This window comes from Myiozetetes cayanensis, unplaced genomic scaffold (genome assembly GCF_022539395.1).
Source record: "Myiozetetes cayanensis isolate MyiCay16 unplaced genomic scaffold, myiCay2020 scf1, whole genome shotgun sequence".
Taxonomy (NCBI): Eukaryota; Metazoa; Chordata; class Aves; order Passeriformes; family Tyrannidae; genus Myiozetetes; species Myiozetetes cayanensis.
The window spans coordinates 94325345-94350734 of NW_026086604.1; the positions used below are offsets into that span (position 1 = coordinate 94325345).

Consider the following 25390-nt stretch of genomic DNA (forward strand, 5'->3'; position numbering starts at 1 on the left):
CGAGCGCCAGCAGCTCCGCGCCGTTCCTGTCCGCTCTCGCCCTGCCCAGCGCCGCGCTGGGACGGCGGGCACAGCCCCGAGCCCGCCACCACCCCCGCACAGCTCCCCGCCGACCCCGCCGGGTGCTCTGTCAGTCAGGGCATCGCCGTCCCCGCACGGCAGCCTCCGCAGGAGCGGCGGGAGGCTCCGCCTCCGGCCGTCCGGGAACAGCCTGATAAAGGCAGGTGCGGGCAAGCAGCGGGACCCCAGCTCGAAGCATCTGCCTGTGCGCGGAGCCCCTGACCCGCCCTTGGCCACCCCGCGCAAGGCGATACCCGAGCCCGCCGGGACAGCCGGTGCGGGACGGGACGGGACGGGAAGGGACGGGACGGGACTGGAGCCTCCCGCCGCCCGCCGCGCGCGCCGCTGTCCCGCCGCCTTGAGCCGTCGGGCGCGTCTCTGCGAAGGGACAAGGACCTCGCCCCCAAGGACCTCCGAAGAGGCGGGATTTCTCCGGGAAGGGGAAGCAGGATTTTGTTGTGTGGCTTGGAGATGAGGCAGGTATCTGGAGTGGGGCTCCTCCTGGGGCTGATGGCTCTCCCAGTGGCGCTGGGACAGAGAAGCTCGGAAAGCGCTAAAAATAGCAACGAAAGCTTTGCCATCGTCTCTTTCAAATGGGATCACGTCAAGGAGCCTTATATCATTGCACTCTGGATACTTGTGGCCAGCTTGGCCAAAATCGGTAAGTCCGGAGTTATATATTAATACATGTCCTGTTCCCTTCCCTTCCCTTCCCCCTTCCCCTTCTCGCACCCAACGTAGATGAGGAAAGCTTGTCATAAGTCCACTGACCCGTTTTCAGGGGGTTTACTGTACTCTGTCCTGATTTCATAATACTGCCCTACGCGGTACTTAATGGAGTGATTTTCACCTGCCTCAAGGTGTTACCTAGTTCATTTTCACCGCCCACGACTGTGTCTTCTGCATCTGTCTTCTTGCAAACCCTTGCAATTCCTTGAGACCCTTCATTCGTGTTGCTCCCGGGAAGAATTTTTTGCAAAAATGAAACAGAAATCGAGGCTTATTGCTTTCACAATACCTATTCCGCTTTACGGTGTACTATTCTCCTGATTATGATTGTTAGCTATATCAGCTAGTAGCATCAAAAATAAACACTGTAGGCTACACGTATGAACGTAGCATTCTCATCTTTGAAGTGCATTGCTGAATTAGTGAAAGAGCATGGTTTATAGAGAAAGATAATATGTATTATCAGACCATCTGATGTAGCTGAAAAAATACCAGCTTTAGAGCACACAGAAATTGGAACCAATGAAAAGCAAGGACTTAGCCTAACTTCAGTGTAGTTCAAATGAATTTTATAAATGCTCTAACTCATGTGTCTGGAACTTTGTGACTTTTCTGAAAGCAATTTTATATCAATAATGCTGTTTGCTGAACTGGAAGAGTCACTGTTTAATTGGAATGTATTTTATCTGATACATGCTATTATTTTTAGACCTTTTACCTTGAAAGGTGAAAAGGTAAAAAGAGTTCCAGTTTGGCTGACACTATATATGTTATTTCCATTTTCAAGAAATCTTCTCTATAATCAGTCTCAACTCAGAAGGTCAGCTGAAAGTCCTACTACTATTTTTCTGAACTTGTACTCTTAATACTAATTTGATGTACCAGAATCACATTCAATGGATTTTATGTGTCATGGAGAATGAAAGACATAAAAAGGTATTCTCAGGTGTATTCTGTCTACCACATAAGCACAGTAAGACTTGGGTGGAAAATGCTGTTTCCAAATTCAAATAAAACATCTTAAAAATGAGAATTAAGTTATATAGAAGTGATACTGTACAGCACTTTTCAGCAATATTTGCATCATGGGTTTCACTTGATTAGCCATAGCTATATAACTAAATACCTTTATCTGAACCTTTATCTAAACCACACAAATAGTTTGTGTTCAGATGGTTTCTGCAGCACCTAGATTACATAAGAACAAGTTTTGTTTTAATTGACTTTTATTGATGGGTTGTAGCAATTAGAAAGCAGGAGAAACCACATACAGGAAAAAACCTGACAACCATGAGTCCCTATAAAATTGTGCAGACTAAACTAATAAACAGGCTGCTCATTCTTTTGGACATACTCTTCTAAATAAGTATAGTTATTAAGGCTTTGTGTTATTTAGCGCTTGCTGCTCTGTACATGGGCCACAGTTGTACAGAGCAATATTAGTGCTGCATAGCTATATCAGTGTGTCTCTGAAATCCAGTGAAGCTAACAGAACAGTTAGATTGTACTGTATTTATATTGCTGTGACCTGGACTGAGATTCATTGTGATTAAGATAAGCCATTTTACCATGAAGTCCTCAATATAAACTCTTAATAAAGCACTAATTGTCAGGAGCTGAATGATGCTGATTCTGTTTTTAAGTTCTTTGTACTTCTTTCACAGACTTACAGAGCATGTCACTTACTACTAGATAGTACCTATCATCAACTCCACCACTTTTCTTCCCCAAAACTCTCAAGCTTCCTTGTTTTCTCTCTTCACATTTGTATTTGCGATTCTATACTACTCTGGACATTGTCTCTGAAGAGGCAATGGACAACTGATGTATTCCCCTGAGAGCCTATGAATGCTCCTGCTTTCTCCACCAGTCACAAATAACACATAGACAAGCAGGAATGTTCACTCACTTTCAACAGGTCATTAATGGAGAAAGCGTGAAGGTGTTCATAAAAGTCGATGAGAAAGGGAACAGAAAAAAACTAGCTTGTCACCCTTCTATCTGCCTTGGTGTGTCAAGGGTTCTGGAAAGTAGGTCAGAAATCTATCAGAAGATTCTGAGTGGCGAGAATCCTTTACTAGTTCAAAGGAAGATTTACATATTCAAAAAGGAGACAGAAAAGAACAGAGAAAATACAGAACAGCTGCCCTTGGGTCTCTTGCTTTACTACCTGAAGGAGGGCAAAGGTAGTGCTGTCAAAATGCTGGTTTTGCTCTAGTTTTTCGACAGGGGAGGAGCTGATCTTATATACGGAAGCTCACTTTTCCACGGCTACAGAGATTGGCAGAGCTATTTTACTAGTGGATGATAGGCAACTGGGTCAGCAGAGAGTGTTCTGGGAATTGCAGTTGTTGACTGGGGATAAGTGTGTATGAGCATACTTTGCCTTCTCTTGCATTAGAATAGCCTTAGGGGTTCTGTGTTTGTTTTGTTTGGTTGTTGTTTTTTTTTTTTTAGTTTCAGTTTCATTTGTGTGGAAGTTTTTTTTTTAAAAGTTTCAGTTCATGATGTCATGTGACTTGGGGAAACCTGTATTTATTAGGAGATTCTTGAAGATTTTCTGAAGTTTGATATTTATGTTGTGTACATTCAGAATACAGATTGGTGCTGATAGGGTATTCTGCAGCATAAACTATTGTGTGTGAAATCTCGTAAGTATCCCAAAACCTGGTGTTTTGGGCTTTGTGGGAAAGAAGCTGCTATCATAATTTACTTTAGTTTAGTTTTGGTCAAGTTTTGGTCAAGTCTAAGTGTTGCTACAAATGAAACTGTGGAAGAAGAGTCTTCATACAGTTGGCTTTCATGCATTATAGCAAATAAATTAATTTGTGCCTCCTATGAAACTGCTGATGCATCTTGGTGTACTGTTTTACATATTATAATTTATTTGATTTGACCCTCTTCATTTGAAATGTGCCAGCTCATCATTCTTCCACTTCAAATGGAACTTTCATAAGGTTCACAATGTTCCACTTTGGCTAATGGTCTTTATTTCCTCTTTTGATAGGCTTTCTTATCACTACAGATGAGTATCCATATGGGATAGGGCCAATGAACTACTCACGGGTGTAAATCTAAGCCAGAAAAATATCTTATCTATGTGAAGAAGGTACATGAGGTACAACCAAAAACTCTCCTAGTGGACTTTATGTGCCCACTTCCTGATACTTCAGCTCTCCAACTGAAATAAGACATACCACTGAAAAAAACCCAAACATACAAATAAATGCATACAGGTATGCATTTATAGCTATAGACTAGGGCATTTCCTACCAAAACTATGTAGGTAGAGGGTGTACCATTTTTAACCAACATGATTTAAGATGAAAGACATGTGTACACTGACCAAAGCTGCATATGTTTTCTAAATTCACTTTGTCATGTACTTTCCTCTTTCTTTGTATGTCTTTCATGGAACACATCTTGAAAATAATCTTTTAATAACAGATCTGTAGAAGATACAAAGAGTGTCTTGGCAGAAAAATCTGCTCTAGAAAAAGACAGAAGTAGGTAGGAAATCAGAAAACAACTTTGGAAAACAAGTGGAGAAGGAAAGGAATAATGAGTCCAGGAACTAAAATTAGGTAAGAGAAGAAATAGTTTAAACACTAAATATTGTAAACAATTTTTTTTCTGAGGATATCTCTCAATTGCAAAAGTATGCTTTCTACTTGTGGGTTATCCAGTGCATGCTTCTATACTTGTTCAAAATTCTAGGTAACAGAGAAAGATTGTATTTATATTTTCACTGGAAGTTATGCTGGGGAACTTGTAAAATTCCTAAATTCCTTCTTGTGGTTTAAATCCTTTTGTGTACTATAACATTTTTATGGCTTTTTTTTTCGGAAGGATAGGCAATTGTCCAAAAATAGTAATAATAATAATAATAATAATGATAATAATTATAATAATAAAATTTCAAAGCAGTCTGTCTGTCTAGCTCCCTGGATTTACTCAATATGTGCAGATAAACAACTAGAAGAAACAACGGGAGAGTGACTGTGAACAGGAATGAGGAAGAGTACATAGCCTTTTCATTATTTGAGGCAAACCTCTTGCCAACTGTTTTTGTTGGTATAGTTTATGCTGAGTGTAAGAATGCCACAAAAAACTTTTTTTTAATTTTTTTTTATTTATGTGTATTTGTGTACAAATTCTAAAGGCTTTTATATTAGAAATTTAAAAGTGGGAGTGAAATGTGAATCCAGGGCAGCCGGTAAATCTGTCTTCAGGAATGCCACAATGCTTTGGAGGAGGGGGAACAAGTGATTCAATAACAATGAACAAACACTTGGGAGAAGGCTGGTGAAGATACTGTGTCAGATGGACTGGTTGAGTCCACCAGCTCTTGAGACCCCAGGAGGACGTGATCTGCAAAGCACAATGCATCTCTAAGGTTAGAGATATGGATCCCTACAAACACGCTAGTTTCTGCATGCCTAGGCTCCTTCACATTGTCTCAAAGTACCCTGAGAAAGGAGCTCTTTAGAGTATTTTGTTAACACAAACAATTGCTGTGGAGAATCTTAAGCATGTTAGGGATGGGCTAGGGAAGGAACTGTGAAATGCAGGTCTAACCACCCATCTAATTTCGACTCCTGGGGCAATATTTTCTTTGAAGAAATCAATAACACTCCCTCCAAAGCAAACTGTCAAAACAAAAGCCCATTTGACTCCAAAGTTTCTCCTCCTGGCATTCTAGGCTACTGATAAGTGTCAGTTACAAAGAGAAAGTGATTTAGGGTATTGTTTTAATGAAACAAAATGTGAGAATAGTTCTTCTTTTGCCAATGCTTGAATAAATAACGTATTTAGGAAGAAATGTTGAAGGATGCTTGACAGAACTCTATTGGATGTATTTAACTGAAAATGGAGGCAGAAATTAAAACGGTGTGGATACTACCAGACCCTGCAAAGTTTAAACTACCAACCTTGCCATGATTGTAGTGCTTGTTAAAAGCTGCTTCCATTAGCAAGTGATAATATGAAAAAAGGCTTTGCATTGTGATTTAGGAAGTCTAGAATTGGCTACCTTCCCCCATATCCTGAACAAGATAATAAGGGAACATCTTTTACCTTTGTTGTGAAGTCAGTAGAAGCTGGAACTTCCAGTGGAGGCATATGCATTTCCTTCCTGGATATACATAGAAACGTTATAAATTTGTGCTGGCAACTATGTTATATATCTACCATGTCTTCGTTTTTGGAAGATGCTGTATGTCCTTTTGCAAGGTGCTGTTTAGAATACCTGTGAGCTGGGAATGTTAAGTACTGTAAAATCTCTACCCTCTAAGGAATTATCTTTTGTATCCAACATTTTATATGTCTTAGGCAACTGAAAAGAACATTTCCAACACAGAATAATTGCTTTGCATTTCCAATGCTAGGAACAACTGTGTAAGCCATATTTTTATTGAGTTTATGAACTGTAAGTGCCTATTCCCACACTCTATTTCCATTTTACTCTTGTACCTTACTCATCCTTTTCCTGTACTTCCTGTCTCTCCGAAACACACATCTCTCTTCTTCCCCCTCCCCCTCCAAGTCTTGCAAGTCCCAAGTCTTAATTATTTAGAGCAGGGAAGAAGATATCAGGATAGTATAATTTGACAAGATTCAGATTACATCCCCTGACTAATAGCAAATGTACAATGGTAACTTGTGTGAATTACATAAGAAAACAATGGCATTTTGAGAATGGCCCTGAATTGAATACAGTTCAGGCATGCATACCTAAGAAAGGATCTCTGCCATCAATTACTTTCAGGCACCTGTGTGCAAAGTGCTCGGCGTTCTCTGCAGAACAATGGAATCCTTTTAATACTGTAGTCTTGGGATTTTTGAAACCATTGATTTACTGTCTTCAGAGCTAAAGCCACTTATTACTAAAAGTGATCTACAAACCCCCGAAGTGATTGTAAATCTCCCATGTAGTAATGCAGCAGACCACAGCCCTGCAAGAAATAAGGGCAAGCAGTATACCCTTTCAGGTGTACATAGGTTCTTCAAGTGAAAGAGTTTGGAGGTCTCTCTTTGGTTTTGTGGGTCTTTTTGAATCAGAGATGCTTAACAGGGAACTGTTAATGTAAATCCTGAATTATTACTTTAACTCATACAACCAGAAGCCAATAAAAAAATCAGTGTGTTTCACCACCAGTTTGCTTTGAGAAGTGTTTTGAATTCAAGTACAAGACTTCCTTCTCCCCTGTTTACCAGAGTTTTAAGGGCTCTGAAGTAAAGGGGTGATGGATTGCTGAGTTCTTCTGTACCTTTCTTATGTCATGCTCTATTCCAAGAGGGAGTGTTGAGTCCAAAGTCATAGAAGAATATTCCTTATCTGAATATTCTGTTTCCTTTCAGGAAAATGTCTCTGTTTTTTTCTCATCTCTCTGCAGCATTGCAGTTAAACTAATGTCCCAAAGAACTAGAGGCTGTAATTGTTCTTCAGTTTGCTAAGAAGTGACAGCCATTTAAAACTAGAGACCATGAAAACAGTCCTGGAAAACTGTGGAGCATGGCAGGTTGGCTGTGTTGTAATATTTTGATTGCTTTTTGTAAAACAGTTTGCAGAGTATTCACCCCTATGAATGGAGTGACTTGATACCCCAGTGACTGCTATGTAAAGCACTGTAAAGTCATAAATACTGAAACTGCAGGCTGACAAGGAAGAGCTGACTGAGATGGAATGCAAGACATCAAGTGGAAACACTTTTAATTAAGGCACGAATATTTAATGTTCATTCATGGAAGAAGAAAATGGGAAGGTATTCTGAAAGGCCTGCTCAAACCCAGGGTTTTAAGTAGATGGATCTGGAGAGGTTTTTCCTTTCAGTAGCTGAAAATAGAAGCAGTAGTTCTGGATCCACTAATATGTGCCTAGGAGAGAAGTTCTGCATTTACCTATTAAAAGAAAAAAATGCCTTGGCTTTTTGTCAAAGATGAATGTTAAAATAGTAGTAGTCATACATCAGGGAAGAAGATCTAAGTATGGATTGTATACTGGTTTTAAAAAATATGTGGTTATGATTTTTATTTTCTTCAATTACAGTTTTTTACAAATGGAAAAAAAAGTGGAAAGTAGAAGCTTTATGGATCCATTCACTTCCATAAGTTGGGCTCTGAGGAAATTTTAAATATTCAAAAACCTGCAAAGGTCTTGAACAAGTAAGATTTCATAACGAAAATCTCCCAGGTGTGAAAAGATTGTAAACTGATGGAGAGACTTGCTAAAACCAAAACTCACAGTTAAAATTGGTAGGATTTCTTCCACCCTATATAGGGCAAATCCAGGGCAAATCCATTCCTACATTCTAGCCCCCTTATTAAAATGAATATTGTTACACTGGTTTGGTGGTATAGTGGTATTCCAGGGACTAGGTGACACAGATTGGTATAATATGGGTTTATGATTTAATATTATATTATGCTAATGTTAATACTGATATACAAACAACTGTACTGGAGGTATAGTTGTTATGTGACCATACATTAATCTAAATATAGTCGTAGTACGGAGGTGTTACAATCTTCCTACTCCACTGGAATATCAGAACTGCTGAATATTTGGAGGTAGATTTTCAGGCCTTGGCAGCTTAGACATTCTGGGGATGACTTTGGGACAGTAGTGAACTGGGGAAGAGTGATCTTTTAAATTGGCTCAGTCATTGACAAGAGACTGTTAAAGCTGAAGTCAGTGATGCACTGCTCATGTGATGTAACTTGTCTCTGAAGCTGATGGGTAGGGAAAAAGAACACAGGAGTACATGCATTGTGTCCTTTAACACAGGCGTCAGCTTGATATTTTGTTGGATACTGGATCTCCTGTAGATTTCACAGAAATCATGGAATAACAGAATCACAGACTGGCTGAGGTTGGAAGGCACAACATCTGTTTCAGTGCCTCAGCTCACCTAGGGTGACTTAAAGCCGTGCCCAGGATCATGTCCAGACAGTGTTTGATTATCTCCAAGGATGGAAACTCCACAATGCTTCTGGGCAGACCTGTCCAGTGCTTGGTCACACTCATACCCTCTGCCAAGCTGCTGTCCAGTTGGATGGCCCCTGCATATACTGGTGTATGGGGCTGTTGCTCATCAGGTGCAGGACTCTGCACTTCCCCTTGCCAAACTTTACAAGATTCCTGCCAGTGCATCTCCCCAGCCTGTTGAGTCCCTCTGGATGGTGGCCTGACCCTCTGGCCTATCAGCCACTCCTCCCAAATTTGTGTCATCAGAAAACTTGCTGAGGGTACGCTCTTCCCCATCATTCAGATAACTAATGAAGATGTTAAAAAGGACTGGACCCAGTACAGACCCCTTGGGTACACCACTAGCTGACAGCCTCCAGTTATACTTTGCACCACTGATCACCAACCTCAGGGCTCGGCCATTCAGACGGTTTTCAATCCACCTCACTGTCTGCCCATCCAGCCCCTGCAGCACCACCCTGAGGGGCTGTAAGGATTTTATAGAAGACTCTACTGAAGGCCTTACCTTACTGATGGCTCAGTAGACACTAGTCAGTGCTCTCCCCTCATCTTCCAGGTGCATCAGTTCACTGTAGAGTGTTATCAGATGGCTTCATGAAGCCATGCTGACTACTCCTGAGCAATTTCTTGCCCTTCATGTGCCTGGAAATGGTTTCCAGATTTAGTTGCTCTATCAGCCAGATCTGTAGATCCTGGTCTTTAAATTAGCAGTGTTCACACATGGATGGACCTTTATCCACATCCTACCTGGTTGAAGAAAGAAGTGTTTCTGCATGCAATTTTGATGCAGTGGGTATACTTTGGATAACTGGTGCAAAATTGCACACTGCTAGAGGAGAGAAGAATACGTGGTGGCCATAAAGTGACCACAATGGTCATGCCATCATGAATTAAAGAAAGGAATGACAGGGTACAAATATAAGGTTTATCTGTCCTCCTACGTGGGTGTTTCTTGTGAAAATGGCTTCAATTTCCTGTTCCAAATGGCTTCCACTCATATGTCATCCACTCTTCTGCCTTTTCTTATCTGATACAGTATGAGTTTCGTCTCTTTATTTTAGCCAAACCTTTTTCCAGGAAGAACTGATATTCTAATGAATAGTATTACTTCATGGAAACATGTAGTGAGATCTATTAACTGGTAGTACCAAGCTCAAACAACATCTAAATGAGTCAGCACAAAGACGTGTAAACCTGGAGTTGGTGGTTGTAGTGTACAGTGTTTCCTACAAATCTCTTGCCTACACGCAACTGTACGCCAGAAAACACACCTCTATAGTTCTCCTCTGTACTATGCAGGTATTACTTCTGGGTCTTCGACTTGCTGCACTGGCACTTTGGAATCCTGTCTCAGTTTCTTTATTTCTAATGGGATTTTTCTCTGGAAGACTGCCCTTGTTCTTCTAAGAAAAGAATCCTAAAGGAAAAAACAAACAAACAAAAAACATCAACAAAAAATGTACACCACACCCAACCAACTAAAAAAAACCTCCTCACACAAAACTCTTCTACAGGCAGAACCATGGAATTTCCAAGTCCATGATAGTTAGTGGCCTTCTGTTTCTTCCTTAAGTGATACTCATTTTACTAACTTCATTTCACTTCACAAAAGACTGTGAAAACTCTGACTCTGGATAGGAGGACATTGTGGCTATTGAACTGGTATTTTGCCAAGAAACATTATTGAATTGTAAATGGAGATATTTTTGAACTCAGTTACCTGTTTAGATTAGTTGCCACGAATGATCATTAGCAGAGGATAGTGTTTTCTTTTTTTTCAGTAGAACTATTACCTAAATACTCTGTTTATTCTCATGTTTCTCCATCGCTTCGCTTAGTACCATAGAAGCTATGTAGAAAAGTGATCACAGATATTTTTATAGCCAAACAGCAAATTTAAGTTGCATGCACAATCTTTCTGATGTAACAAGCTGAGTAGGATAGTCTACATTTAAAAAAATGAACACTTTTTGTTGATCAGTGCTCTGATCAATAACTGAAAAAAGTAGGATAAAAGGTGTGAGGGAAAGGGCAGGATGGAAGCTACAGATGAGGGTACTGTTATGTGTGCTGCATAAAAATGGTGTAATTAGATCATGAGGGAACAAGCAAAAGAGCAGAAATCATGTCCATATTTACATTTAGAGTCTATTAAATAAAGAAATGTATTAATTTCTTAATATCTGTTGTTTTGTTGTCACAAAGAAGATGAATATTTGTCTATAATTAGATGTTTTCAGTTAGCATATCTTCCAGTCATTGAAAGGATTTTGTCATACACTACATGTCTGAGAGATTCTATCAATATGTCCATTAGTCATGATCTCTTACCATGAATTAGCAATATAAGATTTTTAAGACTTTGCTCTATAGAGCTTCAAGAGGATAGATTTTTCTCTTGGGAATCTGTCCACTGGGGGATTCGTCTAGTGGCTCTACATGTTGTCCTGTGAAGTACAGTATATCTTAGAGGATGTTACGTTTAGAGGTATAAAAAGAACACACATAACAATGCATAGTTTGTTCCCCACTAAGGCACCATTTCCTAGACAAGATGAACAGTCAGTATCAATTTGTTCTCCTGAATGTTATGCTGAGTATTGCTTCAAATGAGAGAGCCACCTTTCTATCTGCTTCCAAAAATTCTGTAAATCTCCTGGACTATCTGAAGGTGGATCTGCCAATTGCTGCATGGAGTGGTCTTATGATTCAAAGCAAGAATTAACGACAGGTTGTAAAACAAGGAATGTGGTAGCTCACTCAGGCCAGATATCTAAGTGGTTGTGTAGCATCCATAACAAGACATCCATGAAACTTGTATTGATGAAAGCTGACATTGCTTATGCAGTAGAAGTGTCTGGAAAAAGAAGGCTTGTTTTGTTACTTTCTCCTCGATAAAATTTAGAAAAAAAGTCATTGCATTTCCAAAATTTTTATTAGAAATAAAGAACATAGCAAGTTTAGAAACTACACTGTTTTATTATTTTACAGTGAGATAGATATGGCATTGAAGTCAGTCAAAAATAAACCTTTTGTAATTCACCTTTGCCACTTCCTTGCTCAAGGTAATTCAATCAGTTTTCAGACATCCTCTGATCTGAGGATGAGGTTATTACACTTCACACGAGTCTGAAAAAACGGACTGTCACATTTTCCATGGAGTTAAGGGGAGCAGCAATTCATTAGTACATAATATACTAATCTTATTCAAAACCTTTTGTGCCTTAGCCTTTCGCTAAACAGAAGTACACCTTGTTTTCATGTCTTGAATACTTGTACTGAAGAAAATGGTAATTAAGTGAAAAACCAAAGCTTTTTTCTTTAAGAAAAATTATTACTTTCGAGCACTCAATAAAGCATCTTAATTCTTCAGCCTTTCTTAAGGAATAAAACATGTTTGGCCTTACTAAAACCCATAATTTTTAAGACATGTTTACTTGAATCATACTGTTTGGTGTTTGAAAGTATGAGGATGTAAAAACAGCAGGAGGAAGTATGAAGTTTCCTTCTGTTTATTGTGATTTATGAGTAAAGATTAAAAGTAGTCCAAGATAAACCTACCACTGTACGTGGAAATTCAGCTCATATGTGAGTACTGAAATGTCAGGAAAGACCTACGCAAATGTAAGGATGAAGGGTCTTAGAGCTGTATTTTCCTCTTTCTGCCTGGTGTAACATGTGTTGTCTGTCCCATAATGAGTATCCCAATGGGTTGAAAGTCAGTATATCTTGTCTATATGCCCTCATCTGATAAATTTTTTCTGATTATAGGCAAATGAAGAAGTACTGAAACCAAGAGTCAGGTTTGTTCTGTAGTGCCTAAAACTGTGTCCTCGTTCTGGCCAGGACAGGGTTAATTTTTGCGGTAGCCAGGAGAGGGCACAGCTAGGACTGGGAGTTACCCTATGCCACCTCACATCATTTTCCAGGACCGTGGAAGGGCTGCCATTCTGGGTCGTAGGGTGGCAGAGGGAGCAGTTGGGTGTTGTCAAGGGTTTTCTGCAGGGAGTGAGCAATAACATTTGAATCATTCACCTTTTTTTTTTTCATACACTCTTGTTTCTGTTACTGTTCATTGTCTCATTTTATTGCTGTTTTCAGTAAATTGCTCTTATCTCAACCTGTGATCTTTACCTTTTGCACCTCCAATTCTCCTCTCCAGCCCACTGCAGGGGGTGCAGAAAGGGGAGTGATCAAGCGTTGTGTGTTTTGGAGTGTTTCAGTGGGAACACTGAATTGGGGAATACCATTCCAAAAACACAACACGGTATCTATACCTGGCATTAAAAGATGCTTGGTAAAGACCTGCATACTTTGGTAGTTGCTTATCAGTTAAGGATATTATAGAAATGTAGATAAATCATCAAGCAGATTCAGCTACTGAAAAGCCAAACACTCATAATAGAAATGAAAATTCTAAAATATATTCTGTATATCACATGCTTACTTAAATGTTAGTGAACTGACAGAAAACGGAAAATCCATAAAGTTAAGGAAAATTCAGTTGAAACTTGCCTTCTGTCTTGATATTTTGCCTTCCTGTCAGGTCTAACAGCATATTCAGGTGACAATTTCAAGACATTATTGAAAAAAACCAATATTAGTAGAAAATTGTGAAATTCGGCTCTTCATAACACTTCAGAATAAAAGAAGGACTTAATCCACCAGCATTTTTTATTTTACAGTTGTTATGAAGCAAAATCATTTCATCTAGGTCTTTCTGTCATGTTGACGCTTTTCCATTCCAGCATTTTTTTCAAGAACTTAGCCTGGCATTTCCATGTACATGAAGATGCTACACTAATCCCTTCAGAATTAAATCTATGTATATAATTTTTATTCAGTTATAGGCTTTCTCTCATTTATGATTTATCTGAGTGTAAATAATTGAACTCCTTTTATTGGACATGACTCATCAATGTGCATTCACAACCCAGAAAGCCAGTCACATCCTGGGGTGCAGCAAAAAAAAGTGTGGCCAGCAGGCTGAAGGCGGGTGATCCTCTCCTGCTCTGGTGAGATCCTGCCTGGAGTACTGCATCCAAGTCTGGGGTCCCCAGCACAGGAAAGACATCAGCCTGTTGGGTTGGGTCCAGAGGAGGGCCATGAAGATCATCAGAGAGCTGGAGCACCCCTCCTATGAAGACAGGATGAGAGCGTTGGGGGTTGTTCAGCTGGATAAGAGAAGGCTCTGGGGAGACCTCATTGCAACCTTTCACTACTTAAAGGGTGCCTGTAAGAAAGATGGGGACGGACTTTTTAGCAGGGACTGCTCTGATAGGACAAGGCGTAATGGTTCTAAACTAAGAGATTCAGACTACATATAAGGAAGAATTTTTTTATGGTGAGGGTGGTGAAACACTGGAACAGGTTGCCCAGGGAGGTGGTTGGTTAGATGCCCAGTCCCGGAAACATTCAAGGTCAGGTAGGATGGGGTTCTGAGCAACATGATTTGGTCGAATGTCCCTGCTAATTGCAGGGAGATTGGACTAGATGACCTTTAAAGGTCTCTTCCAAGCCAAATCACTTTAAGATTCTACTGAGGTCTTACTCTTGTATATGTGGTAATAGAAGTCAAAAATAGGCACTAGTGTGGATAGTTTAGTTATATTTGATTCATGCTGAACTCTTACTGCTCCCAACATTTAATTTTTTCCCGCATATATTTTTAGGAATCTATGCAAAATCTTTTTACCGTGCTGGAAGGGATCTGACTATATAAAGGACACTCACTTGTACAAAGCAAAGAATCCTATGTTAATACGACATTTTACTATGTATCATAGAATAGAATCGTGTTTCGTCTATGCATGTGACACTGTGGGATGTTTTTTACTTAGGAAGGGATTTGTGTCTGGTTTCAACCCTCCTTTTCTTCTTGAAATAAGCAGTCAAGTAAGCAAAAGGTTCGAGTTGTGAGCTGCTTCAAATACAGCTTTAGCCTGTTGTTTTGTTCCCTCCTTTTTTTTTCTTCACTGTGGAAAATCTAAACTAATCTCTCATGAACTTCCTTTTGCATGCTAACCCTTCTCATTTTGCCCAAGTATGCACTACAAAACGCAAAGGCATTAGTGAAAAAACAGCTGTCTTACCACCTTCCTTCTCCATTTCAAAAACTAGTTTCAGTGTACTACATTTTGCAGTATAAGGACACTAATTAAACTATGGTTCTTCCTGCTGTTACTATCATGTACTTCACCTCTCAAATGAGATAATGAAGGTATGAGAGTTAACATATTACTTAATCAGAGAAGTTGTAAGGACAAAAATCAAAAGCCACATTAAAGCACAATGAATGATAGCAGTATCTCAGAGCCTCTTGCAGGAAAAAATTAGAGTGATATAAACTAAGGTCCATCTTGCTCTTCTTAAATCCAAGGGAAAATAAATCATGTACCTGGATTTCTGAGCATATTTACTTTCTTACGGGCAGGAATGAGTGCATTCAGTAGCAAAGCATGTGATGTCTTCTGTTCTCTGTTGCCTAAGCCAGAAACTCACAGGCTTGATAGGTGAAAATGGTGCTTTCTTAATAGACAGAGTATAGTAATGTGAGAATCGTTGCCTCTTTCTTTCCCACATATCCCCTTGCCCAGTTCCTTACTATATTGTTTCTGATTATCACTAGTGATGTTAAAAGAGCTATTCTGTCATTACCTGAAACTCCACAAAGGAAATTGTATAGGGAGAAACAGGTGAGTGACAAGGACATTTTCTGACTTTGGAATCATTCACTGAAGAACTTCCACAGGCCTATAAAAATTAAGAGAATCATCGAATCACAGAATGGTTTGGTTAGAAGGGGCCTTAGAGACCATCTACTTCCAACATCCCTACCATGAGCAGGCACATTTTCCACTAGACCCAGTTACCCATGGCCCCATCCAGCTTGAACACCTCTAGAGATGGGGAGTCCACAAACTCCTGTTTCAGTGACAACCTGTTTCAGTGCCTTACCACACTTATAGCAAAGAATTTCTTCCTAATATCTAATATAAACCTACTCTACTTCAACTTAAGGCCATTCCCCCTTATCCTGTCACTACATGCCCATCTGAAAAGTCCCTTTCTAGCCTTTTTTGTAGTCCCCCTTTAGGTACTAGAAGACACTATAAGGTCTCCCCGAAGCTGCCTCTTTTCCAGACTGAGCAGCCCCAACTGTCTCAGCCTGCCTTCATAGGAGAGGTGCTCCGCCCCTGTGATCAACTTGGTGGTCCTCCTCTGGACCTGCTCCAGCAGATCAATGTTTTTTTTCTGATGGGGACTCCAGACCCAGATGCTGCATCCAGGTAGAGTCTCACTAGAACAGAGTAGAGGGCCAGAATCACCTTCCAGTGACCTTCTGGCCACTCTTCTTATGATGCAGCCCGGGATGTGGTTGGCTTTCTGATCTGCAAGGACACATAGTTGGGTCATGCTGAGACTGGGAAAAGACTTTTCTCTGTCATCATTCTGGATACCTTATGTCAAGAGTGAGTGTTTTGCTTAAAAGTGTTTAAAAACATCTTATCTGGAAAATCTGAGATGACCAAATTCCTAGCAAATGTAAACAACATACTTGAGTTTCTGAATTACATACAAGAGTTGTAATCCATCATTAAACTCTTTTCGTATCAAGCTGCTGGAGACTCCTCTAACATGAGACTCTCCCCCCACATAAGACTGTGGAAGAACTTTGAAGCTTTTCAGGGTGCACAATAGTATTTACTTTCAGTAGAAACCAGCCAGACATATGTTGTTAGTTCTCTAAAATTAAGGGTTTTGCAGTTTTAAGCAAGAACTACTTGATATTTGTGGGTTTGTTTTTGTTTGTTTGTGTGCTTTTTGTTTGTTTTTTGTTTGTTTTGTTTTTTGGGGGCGTTCTTTTTGAGGTTTTTTTTGGGTCTGCAGGCATCACTACTAAATTTGAATACCCTAATGCTTACTTATTTTACTGCAGTATTCAGGAATACTTCCACTGTAATTCCATGCTATTGCAGTTGTATGAAGTAAAATCTTGCCAGGGTGGAATGAAGGGGACAGGAATGTTGCCAGTGCTTGAAAAAAAAGGTACTTTCCTATGCCATGACTTGGAGCAGCCTTCATAGCTATTCCCTTTAGCCCTTAGGCTTTAATTATGTCCGTCTTGCCCTTCTTAACAGGAACAATTCAGTGCCTTGCTAGAAGCAGTACAGGGGAAGAAGAGGAAATCCCTGTAGTATAGGGTCATATTCAGAATACCGTATTGGTATTCACTGAATTATTTCTTCATCATCTTCTTTTCCTTCTTTGTACAGTAAACATGAATCAGGGAGAAGAACTGGTTCTGTTTAATGTTCAGACTTTGGTAATTCCTTACACAGTTTATCATGACACCAGAACAACTGTTTCTATATTACTAGTACCCCATTTCTTTGCAGTTTTTTATCTGTATTAGCAAATGCCAAAATATTCCCAAAGGGAGACCTTTATTTCAATTAATTTATCATATTAAAATGAAGGTTAAAAGAAAAAAAAAATCTAAAATTCATAGTGAGAAATCAGTTAACTCATTTCTTTATTTGACTCATGTTAGAGGAAGAAAGTTTAGTATTTTGAAATAAAAAGATTGCTTTCACTATGCATCAGTGAATTTCAGTGAATTTTGAAGACAGTTTTAAAACTGGAGCCGTTGCAATATAGACCATTAATAGAAAGTAAATTCTACCTTGTTTTCATGCTCCTAAATGCCTTTTCACTTTATACTGTAATATCAGCTGGATTTTTACACCTCAGACAATAATTTTTGTCGTAACTACCTTAATGATCAGAAAATAAGCACTAAGTCTGCTTACAGTTATTGTTGACTCTTTAACATGCAATTGGAAGAGGTTATGACAGAAACATGCTGTTTTTATTCTTTTGTATATAGAGTGGTTCTAGTATGTAACATCTTGAACTGTGCTTCTTTATATTTGTATTCAGTATGGAATATCATGCACTGACAGCATCCTAAACACAGAAAATTCATAGTAACCCTTAACTGAGTTCAGTCTGTGAGGAATATTAACTTGAGCAAGAAGATTGTCTTTCAGACTTAATTTTAATACCTTTGGATAGGGAGCGAAGCAGTTTTAAGAATCTTTTGCTGTCCTGCTTTATATCCTCTACTATACTTCAAGGTGTTTCTAATGTGTACTTTGCTCTCATTTTGAAATATTATTTTTGACTGTTCCCATTTTTCTTTCAGTGCCGTTCAGTTCCATAAGGGCCAAATGCTACCACACTTGCACTGCAGTGGGACTGCTCCTTCAAAAAAGAACTATTTGGCATAATTATGATAAACTGTACCTGACTGTTTAAACTTCATTATGTTCTAAGTGCTTATAGCGGTAATAGTTGCTTACTCACACACTTCTTTGAATTTGACTTCAGGCCATATTATTATGTTACGACCTATCAGCTGAGAACATTGACCTGTATGTTGGTTGCATTTTTAATTGCTAACATATTTTGTTAATCGTTCGCCTCCAAAGAACAGCGACCTAAAACCTCCTGCTTAATGAGCTCATTACAATGCTGTATGCTTTGTAAATGGTGGTCATTACATATGTGACAAATAAAGCAAGCTTTCTTGAGCTGGATTAAACCAAACTCAAACCAGTTCATCTAAACAAGTTAAACATGAAGGGCTTTTGTACCTTGCTTATGAAAAATATGTCCAAGACTAAGTATAAATAGTATTAATAGTCATATTCATGTAGTGTATTTTAAGACAGTACCCAGGATCCAATACCAGAAATGGTTTTTATAGCTTGTTACACAATACATGTATATTATACTACTGAGTTTCTTCAGATGTAAAATAACTCCAAGTTTTTTTCAATAAATCTCTCATTTTTTGCTAGATTTGGTAAAAGTATAAGGTACTGATTCATAAAATAATTTTGGATTTGCCTAAGTAATACTGATTACAAGAAATTCATAAAAACTCTTGTGTTAGGGTTTTTTTACCACTTGTATATAAACAATTCAAAATGGCAACATCAATTCACAGTTCTTGCAGAATACTGTTGTTGCAAGGTCCACAGAACAGACTCTAAAGGACTATAAAATATGCTATTAGTCTCCTGACCAGGAAAGAAAAACCATGAGCACACTTTGTTGATAAAGATTAGAAAGGCAAATATAGGTAATAATGATCAGCTTCAGTTATGACGAGTCTGCTCAAACACTTCCTGGACAGACTAGAAATGCAGTTTCCCTAATGCTTTGAATCCTTGCTTCAACTGAGTCCCTCTTAGGACACAATAGAAGATTTTTTTTTCCTTAGTTTAGGCCTAAGTTCATCCACTAATAAGACGGAGGGCAAAATAGTTTCTGGGTGGGTAAGGAAAGGATGAGATAAAAGTATGAAACCGTAAGAAGATTATTATTCAGTCATAGGAAGTCACTAGAATTTAGCTTTTGGACTGATCTTATGCAGGGTTTTCGTTTTGCTCTTTTTTTTTTAATTTATCACTGCACAAAGAGGTGGGGCATCTTGCTGAAGGTTTTTGATGACACATTTTTGTAAGCATTACCAGTATTCATGTAGGTCTGGCTATTTTACAAACAAAAACATATCAACTTGAGGATTAGGGAAGGGATGAAAGTCAGTAATACCGTGGGCAGTTTCACTCAGGGGCCAATGACAGGAATTGGCATGAGGTTGTGAATGAGAAGAGACGTGCACATCTGTACAAAGTGAATACACAGTGACTATGAGTCACCAATGTGATAATGAATCCAGGATGTAGCTGAACTATAGATTGTGATAGGAAATTATTAATGCTGTTGGACCTGCTTCTACTATGACTCATGCAGAATGTAGTCTATATTTCTGATGGCTCTGAGTCTGCAAAAGTTAACTCAGATTGAAATAGAGAACTGAAGACTGAAAATAAGTGGTTTAGTTTAACACAAGCAAATAAAGACAGTATGTTTTTCTCTGTGCTTATATTATAGGAAATGAACAAATTAACAGTAGGGGAAAACAGCTACTTAAAAAAGTTGATATCACTCTCACAAAGGAAAACGGATATAAAAGAGCTGTGAACAAGCTCAGGCTAGAATTTAGAATGAAGTTCCTAACTCTGCGATGAGGGCTGGTGGTGTGCCTTCACATAGACTTAGCTGGAGCAAAAATCTTCTGAAATGAGGATCATTAAATAATGGTGGTGGGATAATGAAAGCCTGGCTACACAGCCAAATAGCTCTTCTAGTACTTATGGTCCTAATTAAAATTCCTAGATACTCTGTGCAGGCTACATAAGCAACTGTTATTAGTTGAAAGGTATGCCTACGGCTATGCAGGCAAGAAACGTGGTGTTTGGTAATGTACAAAACTTAGGAAGTCAGGTCATGAAAGATATCTTTAAAAAGAGATCCAGTACAACTGAGGTCAATGCACAAAGATGAAAAACTGGTGCCTCATGTGAAAATAACAAAAGTTACAAGGATAAAGTAGAAAATGAAAGACATAAGAGTATAAAGAAATCAAGGATAGCAAGTCCAGGAAGTTTATTAGAGGACTAGTAGGTGGGCATGACGGTTGAGAAGGGAGCCATAACAAAAGATAAGAGAAATAAAAATAGGTCAAACTTCATTAAACAGGAAATTGTATCAAAAACTTTCCCTTAGTAAAGACTGGAGTAGGTAGAGATTACACTTATCTGCAAAACTTCTGGAGAAATTTGATCTTAAAGTGATATCATGGAGCTATGGAGCAAGAGAGTGTCCAGGCATGCATGCCTTCTAGGGATGGTGGAAGCAAAATGATCCCGTCTTGAAAATACGTGCTCTGTGTTGTATTTTAGAGGATGTGCCCATTCTTTAATCAGGTAAACCCATACAATAGGAATGGACTGGGACTTTCCAGAGTCTTTTGAACTGCTTTAATGTCCAGCTACAGCTGATTACAGCTGTTACAACTTAGGTTACAAACTGACCTATTCATATACTTTGAACTATTATACAAGCAAGATGAAACAGACTTTTTGCAATGTATGATCTTGGATTTTTTTTTTCTTTTAATAATAACATATATCTGCAGAAGACACCACTGAAAAAGTTGCAGAAAGGGTAGAGCTAAACAGTTTTTGAATGGAATTCCCTCATTATAATGCTAAGGAGAACATGAACAGGCAGATAAGATAAGAAACAAAAGTTTCATGCTTGCCAGTCAGAGTCCAACTGCTGGAAGATGTTTAGAAGAAAGAGTTCCCTTTGGGCAGAATATTCTTCTGTGGAACTTATCATGTCTTCTATTAAGAGGTTTCTATGTTGTGCTGTTACAAAAATCTGGTTATATACTGCCTTGGAGATACTGTTAATTGTATATCTGAAAAGTATAGAATCACAAAGGATTTTGCAGCACTTTGCTCTCACTTTGGTCAGTGGAAGGGTTTTCACCAGTTACGGAGAATCAAGTCTTGGATCTCAAATTTAAAGCACTCATGGCTTAATTTAGTACAATAACTTCAACTTTATATATGAAAATGAGAAGTCAAACCTGGAAAACAGAATAATTGCATACTGTCAGTGGATATTTGACCCACTAACAAAAATACATATGGTAGACTACACACCTCCCACTAGCAGTGATAAGAAGAGCTTAGAAATGTTTGCAAATTCATATATATGCTTTCATGGAAACTATGGAAATTATAAGGCTGAGAATCTTTTAATTTTCTCAATTATTTCATGAGTCCTTGGATTTTATCCAAAGATACTTGGAAAAGAAACCTCAGTAGAGAATTACCGTCATTACTGTAAGTCAGTTCCTGATTTTTCTGAGTGACATATTGTGTACTGTGAATGTGCAGTAGGTTTTGTGATGGATTGGAACAGTGATATTAGCTGAAAAAAAAAAAATTGTGTTTTCAGGGCCTTGATTTTACACTGTCAATGTTAATGTAAATATAATTTTTCACTTGAAATAAAGATAATAATGGCCAGTCTTCGCGAGCGAAGATACGGGGAAGGTCTTTCCACCTTCCAGCCTGCGCATTGGATTTTTTAGGTGAGACACAGTGTGCGCGGAACTGAGCCCACCCTTTAATCCTAAGGTTCATCTGCCGAGGCCAAGCGAGCTTGGACGGTGGCAGCGAGGTCCTTAGGACGTAGGTGGGTTGCCTTTAAGGGCTAACGAGCCCCACCTGCCCAGGAGTGGCCCTGACCAGGAATCGAACACGGGTCTCCGCGGTGAGAGGGCGGCGCCTTTACCACTAGACCACCAGGGGCTCCTCACTTGAAATAGTGTTGAAATGACTGCATAAATCTTGAAATTTAGCAGCATTTTAAACATGTAGTTTCAGATTTTCATTTTTATAGTGCTGTATTTTCAAAAGGTGATAAATATACCTTGAATTGTTCATTTCAGCTGGAAGCAAAGCAAAAAAACCCCTCTAGAACGAAGGCATTAAAACGTTCCATTCAATAAGTAAAAATCAGTTTTAACCACAAATAGGTTTGTTAGAGATAATTTGGAAAGAAATTTGTGAAAATTCTACTTCAGAAAATTTTCTTTGTCTACAGATATTACATTACTTGTTAATGAATTTTACAATATCTTTTCTTTATTATTTTAAAATTCATTTTCCTTGCTATTTAACCAGTCTTTCTGTCTTCATTTCATTGAGTAACTGAGAAAAATCTTATTTTGTTGAATCATATTTTACAGAAGAGTCTCAGATAGCCTTAGAAAGGAATAGAATTCACTGAATGCTGTAAATTCCAGTGAAGAATTTTATCTAAGTTACTAAATACGGCATTTTTCAAAAGACCATAAAATCCAGCTTAATTCTTAAAGTATGTTTCATTCTTTGACTCAAAAGAAACTGGTTCCAGTCATGAAATCATAGATTGCTGATTTGTTTGGTCTTTCTCATCAGGTAGGTTAAATGCCATAGTCCCTTTTTGTAGATCTCAAAGCAAGCATCTGAAAATAAAATCACAAAATGTTTATACCTCGCAATTGTTTCTTAATTTTGTAGAAGTCTTCTAATTAAGCAATGCTCAGCCTGAATTTAAACACAGTTTACCCACTAGCCACTCCAACCCACTTTCAAACCAGGTTCAGCATGTACTGGATGGAAGGCATGTTTAACTTTTTCATTAATACCGTGTCTAGACTTATGTAAGTGAATTTTAAATGGTAAATGTTAAAATGGTAAATGTTGAAATTTATAGATTACAAAATTGTCCTATGCACTGTTCTCTTACACCATGGACTGGTTACAATATTTGTTTCTTTACCCTTTCCTCATTAAAACATATTAATGTACTTTTCCTTATTAACAGCAGTGAAAATAGACTTAATATTATCTCTTAGTTCCTTACAGAGTAATTTATTTGAGCAGCACTGTATACTATCCTTCCTGGTATTTGTAATTTCTTTCATAACAGAATCAAACAAAACTCCTTGTCCAGTAGGAGTTTTCAAACTGTGTTGGATCATATTTAACCCTTCAGTCAGGTGAAATACCTAGTCATGCTATACATTTAGATGTAATCAAAGTTTCCAGTTCTACTTTGACATACTTCGTTTGGTGGGACTATTTCTTGATCTCTTCTAGGCAAGTAAAGGCAAAGTTCACAGAATGAAAGTACTATCATTAGGTGAGTTTGCAACATCTCTTCAGGATAATGAATTGTAAAAAAAACATCAAGGAGTGAATTTGAAATTAATCTCTATCAATTTTCATACATGTAATAACTACTCATAAGGCACAATCTTGATTAAGTATATTTAATGCACATAGCCAAAAAACCCTATCAATTATTGTAAGTGCAAATATGAACTCAAACATCAATATAAGTTTCAGGTGCATCTTAGTCTAAAGCTATTTTATTTAATTTTATCTAGTGTGGTATTTTCCTTTTATATATTTCTATGTTTATAGGCAAGTTTCTACTAATCATATTGCATGCTATCTGCCTGAAGAGTTAGCTAGACAGTTAACTTAAACCAAAGAGAGTCTAGTTTTCAGATCTTGCTTGGGCCAGATGCAGTAATGAAAAGAAGCTTCTCTAGAGGCTCATTTATGCAATAACTTTCCTGTCCATGGCCTGCGTCCCTAAACTAACAGAGTGGAAGAATTTATTGCTGATAGTATTAAAATCTGGTACAGATAATCAGTCAATTTGAGTTAAAGAGAACACAGACAGATATGATAGAGCTGATTCTGTGGGAACATGCGATTTATAGGTGAAGACAATGTTATAACCAAAATCAGATTGGCTTCCCAGCACTCAAAACTGGTTTTGGTTGTAAAGGGGAGAGTTCTGCAGAATATAAATTTTTAGCTGGACATGATTCCCCCCCCCTCCCCCCAATGCCTAGTTCTAAAAAGTCTTCACAAGTTTATTATAAATTTTTAACTTTAACATCTTGTAGTCATGGCTTATCTGCTAACATGAGAGTAGGAAAAACAGACTTTGGCTAGTAAGACTAGCTCAGCAACATTCATTTTCAGGGATAAGGAGATAATCCCTATTCTGTGAGGTGATAAATTAGTTGATAATTCACTGACTGAAAACTCAAGGAATCAAGAATGGCTAGTAGGAAAGATTTTTGAGAACTTAAATGCTGCAATTTATACACATGCAATAGTAGCCAGTTTATTTTTCTTTATTTCATGTCTTCTCTCTTTTTTTTTTTTTTTTTATTTCTTAATGTAAGCCCAATGGATTTTATGCCAAAGAGAAGAGATGAACTGAGAAAACCCACAGTCTTTGTTTCTGTGAAGTGTTATTCATCTCTTGATTACATGGCACAGCTGATATAGAAAACTGGCATGGTTTAGTCAGCTTCACTGAATGCAGTTTGTTTTCATGACTGATTGCTATTGTATTAATCCCACTTTTTAGCTGTGTTCTAACATGGCATCATTTTCAAGTCTTGTCTATGAACACTCAGGAGCATCTACATTCATGCTCACTGTTGGTGTAGGCAGGCTGTTATAATTTTTCCTTTCATGTTTTCTATTGTGATGAGAACAGGGAGGTTATACAGCTTGCATTAACCACGTTATTGTGGGGTTGTTATAATGATGAATGATGCATCTAACATTGACTGTAGAGATGCAGCCAAGACGAAAGCAGACAGTTTAGGAATGGGGCCCTTAAAACCTAAAGGTTTTAACTGGTAAATGTTTGACTCGGACAAATACTTGGGTGGGAAGAAAAACAATGGTCTTTCAGTAAAGTAACCTGGTCTAAGATCTCTGCATGATCATGGGAAAGATTCTCCCACTATAGCTAAGAGTTTGGAAATCTTAGTGATGGGTTCTTATCCAAACCAGTTTTGAGGTAAATTGCATTAGCATTGTAACAGCTTCAACAAAGCTGATGTTCAAACTAGGAGAAAGTTCACTAAAGTGAAACTCACATTTTCAACACAAAGCTATGTAAGTGAAGTCGCATTTAGTGGGTCAGTATCACAAAGTGGGTTCAGGGTTCAGATCACCTGGGACACATCATTACTTAAGATAAACTGAAGAACAACTGCACAGAAATCCCAAGAAAGTCAGTTAAATCTAATCTGTGTTTCCTTATTATCAAACACTTCTGCCACTTCCTCCTATTTCATATTCCATCTGTTTTTGTAGAGTT

General features: G+C 38.3%; 1 protein-coding gene across 4 annotated transcripts in view; it reads left to right on the top strand.

Annotated features, from left to right (window-relative positions):
* The first annotated feature begins 217 nt into the window (after nt 1-217).
* Nucleotides 218-25390, top strand: part of SLC9A3 (solute carrier family 9 member A3) — a 58234-nt gene continuing 33061 nt past the window's right edge. For 2 of the 4 annotated variants that reach the window (XM_050324491.1, XM_050324501.1), the window contains exon 1: nt 218-721. In XM_050324491.1, coding sequence (XP_050180448.1) covers nt 532-721 — 190 coding nt within the window. In that variant the 5' untranslated portion in view covers nt 218-531. The remainder of the gene's footprint in view (nt 722-25390) is intronic. The other 2 variants (XM_050324477.1, XM_050324483.1) reach the window with 2 other exon arrangements.